The 7,299-nt window shown below is 39.3% G+C and overlaps 1 protein-coding gene and 1 long non-coding RNA gene across 2 annotated transcripts in view; one reads left to right on the top strand and one right to left on the bottom strand.

Annotated features, from left to right (window-relative positions):
* The first annotated feature begins 627 nt into the window (after positions 1-627).
* On the top strand, positions 628-6,007 carry LOC109288209. Its single transcript, XR_002095093.1, has 3 exons — positions 628-1,630; positions 4,327-4,331; positions 5,995-6,007. It is a non-coding gene; the product is annotated as an uncharacterized LOC109288209 (long non-coding RNA).
* The window catches only part of SLC25A36 (solute carrier family 25 member 36), a 50,216-nt gene continuing 45,905 nt past the window's right edge, over positions 2,989-7,299 (bottom strand). The window contains exon 7 of the mRNA XM_019503662.1: positions 2,989-5,655. Within this exon, the coding sequence (XP_019359207.1) occupies positions 5,462-5,655 (194 nt within the window). The 3' untranslated portion in view covers positions 2,989-5,461. The remainder of the gene's footprint in view (positions 5,656-7,299) is intronic.

Genomic DNA, 7,299 nt, shown 5'->3' with positions numbered 1-7,299 from the left:
GATAATGCATTTTCCACCACTGGCAGTACTTACAAGGCTTTGGAAACCCTCCATGTCTTACAGAGCATTAGATAGCTGTATTGCTGTGCAAGTTATCTGCTGACTAAATGATATAACCTTTTACATTGCTAGGCCATTGTGCCCTATTGTACTAGCCATCCTCAAGAATCTTACACGATAGTATGTCCTATATGCAGCATTCAGTACATCAGTGAAATAAGCCCATTACTACTCATGGCATGCTCTGTCAGGTGACATGCAGACCAATGTGGTATGGAACACTGTCTAAATGGACAGCCATCCTGCTGCAAAACAGCAGAGGGCACAGAACTGTTAACCAATGAATGAACCCATGTCAAATGCCTCCTCTTAAAATGCTACAGGATACTTACGGAAAATATCGATCCTCCATGGTGTATGCATGAGGGCCACCCAGACCTTCAATGCATATGCCTGGACAGGAATTATTGGAGGAGTGGAGGCTGCCCACAACTTCCCTCCTCCCTTTAGGCCACTGGGACAGAATCCAGAGACCAAACCGAGTTCAGAGGTTTGTTGCCTCCATGGCTATAGCTATATAAGTGTCCGAAAATCAAACCCGGGTTTCCAGTGTGGTAGACAAGGACGCTACCACTGACCTGAATCGAAGAATATTGGCAATGCCTTAAGTATCACCCAGAACTCCATGAGGCCATAACAAGGTTTTACACAATTCCAATGCACTGTTATTTTCAGCTGTGCTTAAAACTAACACTTACAGAGATAATTCATGGCGATTTCGCATCTAGCTTCTGAAGTTTTACCTAAACTCTCCAGCTATATGCATAGCAAAGTAAAAAAAACAACAAACCAGAGACAGTCTAACATACATTTGAGTAAGAGCGCATTTTAATTTTTGTATAGTTTAAAACAGCCCCCAAAAAGTTAGCTATATAATATCAATACAAAGTAAATGCATATTGTTTACAGCCAACTACATATATGCAAGAATAATAGCAAACCTCACATGAACAAGAAAGAATTTTCAATCCATCACTTGTGAGTGTTTAGCTATGACTCCTGGGGTATAAAATAAACTATGTTCACATATGCAGGGAAGGCAGATGCTTATAAATAGAACAATCAAAACCTTGCATGACTTTAGTTCTAAAAGAGACAGGTAATAAAAAGGAAGAAAAGGAGTTGGAAATTAATACATTTACGTAGTTACACTTCAGTGTTCCATTTCCAGAATAAAAAATAGCTTGCAAGAAAGCAATGACTTGAAAGTGTGTCTCCAATCTGTACTCTCTGGAAGCAGGGATTTTGTTTTAAATGCCAAGTCTGAGGAATGTTACATTTGTAATTATGACCAGCCAAAACAAAGGCAGTAAAAAAAAAAAAACCCCAACATTTCTGAATTGAAAGGAAATGTGTGGAGTGTTTATGTAAACAGGGAATTAGGTATATACAATGCTAATAGACCAATGGACAGACTAATGCTACAACTGTTTATGATACAAAGGAAATTAAAACCTTCATGAATTACTAGTGTAAACCTACTTAAGAACAAGTATGCAGTATCAAAAAAAAAAAAAAGATTAGAAAAGAACTGAACTAAACATCTTGCAGTCAGTTTAAGGTTAGGCATGTTTTGGTGTAGAAAACTATGCTTAGCATAGTGCCATTTCACATTACTGGCAGACAAGGTTCTTTGGGTAGATGTGGTATCTTTTATTAGACCAACTGAGTAGCTGGAAAAAAGTTCTTTGCAAGCTTTCAGGTGCAATCACCCTTCTTCAGGCACAGGAAATCTGCTGTTCTGAGACTCCAAGGAATGAAAAGACCAGCACTGCTACAACCAAAAACCTATTTCACATTACTCTAAGATTTCTGTGTCCAGAATATCGATTGACTAATTTACAGGGATTATAGAACTGAGCCCTCTTCAGTGAGGGTGCACTTCCATGGGTCTCCAAGTTTCATCCAATAGTAACTGGTGCTAACTTATTGTTTTATAAGTATTCTTGTAATAATGTGCTGCACAAATACTTAAGAACTACCAAGGCCAGACAATTTGGGGGAGGTGGAGATCAATATTTATTGTGAGCAGCATATACTATAGTGCCATCTTCTGGCTGACATTAAGAGCTGTAACCTTATTTCACAATCTATTTCTTGAAAATCTTAACCAGCTCAAAATCAAGACAGTTTTCAATAAGGGTCTGTATATTTTGGCTAGGTGAGAGGATTGAAGCAATATCAAAATGCTACATTTTCCAGAAAGCTGATATTTCATCTTCTCTCTGTAGCAAAGAAAGTACATGGTGACATAACTTGGTACTAAACTACATTACAAACAATGAGAGATTATTACCCAAAACAATAAAATACTAAAACTAAATCCTCTTTCTAGTTTGCAATAAATGGTATTATTGAATATAGCATCTTTTTACCCCCTTTTTACTTTAAAAAGTAACCAAGAAAATTATATGAAGAATTTCAGTAACTTTGGGAAATTTTTCAGAGGTAATACACACACACAAAATGGTAGTTTAAATACAACCCCTCCCTCCAAATAATTTGGCTTCATAATTCTTTTTATACAAAAAGTTCACCACTGAAGAAGTTAGAAAAAGGTTGTATCTTAAGGGTTAAACTCCATTAAAAACAAACAAATGCACACATCAGAACATGAAGTTGATTGTCTCTCTCCAGTCCCTAACAAGTAAATACAGGAGGTATAAAAAAAAAAAAAAATTTCCATGGAAATACCTTAAGAGCAAGATTCCCTGGGATCTGTTGTTCCTCTGCAAGCCTCACACCCTACCTAGACATTAATGGAAGTGATGTGCATGCAATGAAGATCCAATAGGTCCAGTGGGACACATTTAACCCATTAACCCCAGGGTTGAATTCAGTCTTTTCTGTTTGCTTGCTAGTCCAAAAGCTACTTGGCTAGTAAACTTTGGATATTCTGAAGATAAACCCACTTTCTATATAAACTTAAAATTTAATAAGTAGTTTATTGTAGCCTTTACTTGTCTTTTGGCTTTTACATGACAACATTTACACATTTGGTCTTATTTGAATTTTGGTGACAGCAGCAAGATCTGATGGAGTCAACCACAGAGCTGGGAACTGGAAAGTAGGGTGCAAGTATTATGGTATGCAACAGATTCTCCCTGGAGATCACTGTAAATACCCCATTTAATAGATTTATTTAAAGTAATTTCTTGTGCTATGAATGTACCAATTACCAATTTAGTTTAATGTGTGCTTCCTATTACATATGAAAACCTTTAATATTAAGATGACAAAATGCTCAGTATCCTAAGGAAAGCACGTCAATACTGTGACATCTCTCTTGCAGGGACATCACAGTGGTCACTGTGCTCCATAGGTAGCCCTCAGAAGGAGTGGCAAGTGTTACAAGATGCTATTATACTAAGAGTCACAAGTATGTATTGAAATATTTCTGCCATGAGGTGGAGGATATTATAATGAACAACATAAAAAGCAACAACAAAACTGGTTGTTCAATATGCTTCAAGCTTTTTATAAAAAAATCTTCAGAACTACTGGGAAGATAGATCTTAGTAATCTACTGCACACAATATCTTATCTTGCGCAGCTTACATGGAAATTAAAACCATATGCTTTGTTTAAAAAGGACCTGCGCGTACTGAACACTTTTTCTGTTTCTAACTACACATGACCAATACTTAAAAGGGAGAAAGTCACAAGCCAAAAAGAGGCCACAAAGTGCATAAGGAGTCATTCATAAGTTAAAGCCACTGCACACCAATGCACAGTTTAAGTATGCTGAAGTACCACACTGGAGGATTTAACTATACTGCTTTATTATACCAGTGTAGCTGCATTTTATAGGTAGAAAAATTATAATGAACTTCTTATTCCAAAGGGCTATAGGCATTTTGGACAGTATTCAAGGTGCAGATGAAAGGCCTAATTGTGCATTTGAAAAGCTACATAACATTGGTAGAACATGAAACTCTCTGATACTCCAGGTGTATGGATTTGGAAACTAGTTTCAGAACAAGTACACCAGGTTAAATATTTGCTGTCAAATGCAATGTGCTGTTCTGTAACCAGTTTTACAGAACATTTTAAAATGAGTGCTTGAATATTGAGATAATTTAGAGAGCAGTTATACTGTCATCTGCAGTTCTGTGCAAAGCCTAGAGTTGAAAGAAAGGAAACAGCAACTTTTAAGGGGAATGCTTAAACAAAACATTCTTAATTACCATTTTCTCCATCACTGAGTACGTAGCCGGGACTTCACCGAAAATGTTCTACAACAGCTCCAACTTTTTATTATGCCAGAATTTGTCCACCACATGCTTCATTGTAGCTTTGGATCTGGTGAAGCACACCACCTTCTCCCCTTTGTACTTTAAGTATTACAGTTCTAGGCCAAGCTTGCAGGAAGTCGTTTTAGGATAGTAAAGCTTACTGTTAAGGAGCATATAGCTATGTTTGACTGAACCATTGATATTCTGCCTTTACATGCAGTAAGTCAGGCTTGCTAGAATTTATCAACTGGCTAAGAATTTTTAATGACACTACAAAATTACTGCTCAGTAATTCCTTTTAGTAGCATAAGTCACATATTGTACATCAGATTAAGAGAATCTATGATCTGTTCCAACATCAAATACATTGTATGGCCAATGTTTTGCTTCTGAAGGGGAGAGGACTTTTCTGATGAAGAAAATATGGAGGACCCAGCATAACTGAAAATCCAAGTACCCCCAAACCAGAAGACTGGCACCCTGCAGATTTAAACAGCAAGAGCTTCTTGCACAAACAGCTTACACCATACCCTCAATCCCAAAAGAAATATATCTTTTGTAGGGATAAAAACGCATCAATTCCAGGCCCCTGTGCCACATTCATTGAGGTAGTAACATGGAAAACCACACACCACAATCACTACCCTCAGTTACTTTATTGGATGGAATCCAATCCCGCAGTTACTTCAGATGGAATCGATTAGAAGTTTCAGATGGGAAAAGTTCTGAATTCATGCTTTAATCTTCTCCTAACTGGTTCCTTCTAACTGGTTACTGTGCAGTAAAAAAACTGTACTGAAGACCAATCACTAAGAGTAGAACAAGGTTAGCTCTTACAATAAATAGAACGTAATCCTCATCCCTCCAAATCACTGAAGCTCACTGTATTGCCTCATGTAAATTAACACAAATAGAGAAAATAGCAATTTTGAAGTCAGAGGTGTTTAAAGGCATTCCCTTGGGGCAGCTCCTCACATAGTCAAAAGAGACCATACAATAAGGCAACACAATTACTGATGGCTGCCTATAATCAGTCTTCTATTTTGTCCATAGCTGCATGTTTCCGATAAGTATTTTTCTTTTGCCCACCATACTGGCATTGACATTTGGTGGTCCACTGCAATCTTTTGGTCTTCCACTTTCTGACGGATAGCCTCATTATATTGCTATCCATTGAGTAAGTAGACTACTACTTCATAGGTTGACATCATTATAGCTGTGTTTGGAATCTGTCTGATCAGATGTGTAGTTAGACCACGGTAGAGGGATCCATACCCTTCTTCTCGCACAAGCAAAGACAGTGTTTGGAAAAAAGATCTGTATTTTGTTCCCTCTTCTCGTAGTCTTGTACGTACAACCTCTGCATAGAGAGAGCAATGATCAGTTATTTTTACCAGAATTTTTCAATCCATTTTTAGCAACAGATTTTTTTCAACAAAAAAATAGTTGAAAGATAGCATAAACATTTAATCCTCAACACTATGAAAATGTTTAAGTAACAAAAGACAACATAATGTTTATTACAGGTAGGAATCTGAAGAGACTAGGTCAATCCAATGAAGGCAAAGCAACCTGAGGACCCGTCTACAGTGGAGTCTGTTCCATTATAGCTACGTCAGCAGAGCCCTCCTAGATTAGACAGCGTATGCTGACAATTTCTCTGCTGGTATAGGTAAAGCAGGTCACTGAATGATGCAAGTCTACAACAAAAAGTTCCATCAGAATTGCTATATTTACGGCAGATTTTTTTTTGTTCACAGAACAATGTTGGCAAGACTTTTCAGTGTATATTTACCCAGAGATTTTGGCCACTCAGAGATGTCCAGTCAATGAAGTGCAGTTAAGGTGCTTAACTGGTTTTGAATTAGCAAAATACTGAAACAAGGAAACCTATACCCAGGTAACAAGGCTACTCCAATATACTGTAATTACAGCATGAGGGCGCAGACTCGATTAATTGAGTCTGCAGGAACATGGTAATTACTGTGCTCCAGCAGACTCCAGCATCATGTGCATTGCATCCCTGTGCTGAAAAATGGCAGTGGAGGCACCATTTTTCAGCACAGGAATGCTGATGCATATGACACTTTGGACACTTTAATTAAAGCGGCTCTTGGAGCCACTTTAATTAAAGCACCCTTCCTGCCCCATCTCCAGCACATCTATAAACGCCCCATATGCTTCATAGTAGGTAGGGTCAGAAGGGACCTGAGTAGGTCATCAAGTCTGACCCCCTGCCATGGGCAGGAAAAGGTGCTGGGGTCAAACGACCCCAGCTAGGTGATTATCTAGCCTCCTTCTGAAGACTCCCAAAGTAGAAGCGAACACCACTTCCCTTGGAAGTTGGTTCCAGATCCTAGCCACCCTGACTGTGAAGTAGCACCTCCTGATATCTAGCCTGAATCTACTCTCTGTCAGCTTATGGCCGTTATTCTACGTTACTCCTGGTAGTGCTTGGAGGAACAGGGACTCTCCCATAGGCTGCTGGTCCCCCTTGGCCAGTTTGTAGATAGTCACCAGATCCCCTCTCAGCCTCCTCTTGTGGAGTCTGAACAGGTTCAGGTCCTGTAGCCGCCGCTTGTAGGGCCTGCCTTGCTGCCCCCTGATCATGTGAGTGGCCCTCCTCTGGCCCCTCTTGATGCTGGCCACATCCCTCCTGAAGTGCAGCACCCAGAACTGGATGCAGCACTCCAACTGCGGCCTGACCAGTGTCGCATAGAGGGGGAGGATCACCTCCTTGGACCTGCTCGTGATGCATTGGTGGATGCATGACAAAGTGCGGTTACTTTAATGTTAATTATGCAAGTAACTGCCTATGAACTACTTAATGTTACAATTAAAAACCAAAACCCAAGCAGAAACAGCTTCACACAATTGCAGTCAAAGATGACCCGGGTAACTATAGGCCCCTCAGTCTTACCTCAATCCTGGGGAAACTCTTTGAGAAGATCATCAAGGAGCACATTTGTGATGGGCCGGCATCAGAAATGATGCTCAGGGGCAA

Source organism: Gavialis gangeticus, unplaced genomic scaffold (assembly GCF_001723915.1).
Source record: "Gavialis gangeticus isolate Ggan-Ray unplaced genomic scaffold, GavGan_comp1, whole genome shotgun sequence".
Lineage (NCBI taxonomy): Eukaryota > Metazoa > Chordata > Crocodylia > Gavialidae > Gavialis > Gavialis gangeticus.
The sequence above is the reverse complement of the archived record's forward strand: the minus strand, read 5'-3'. Positions and strand labels throughout refer to the sequence as shown.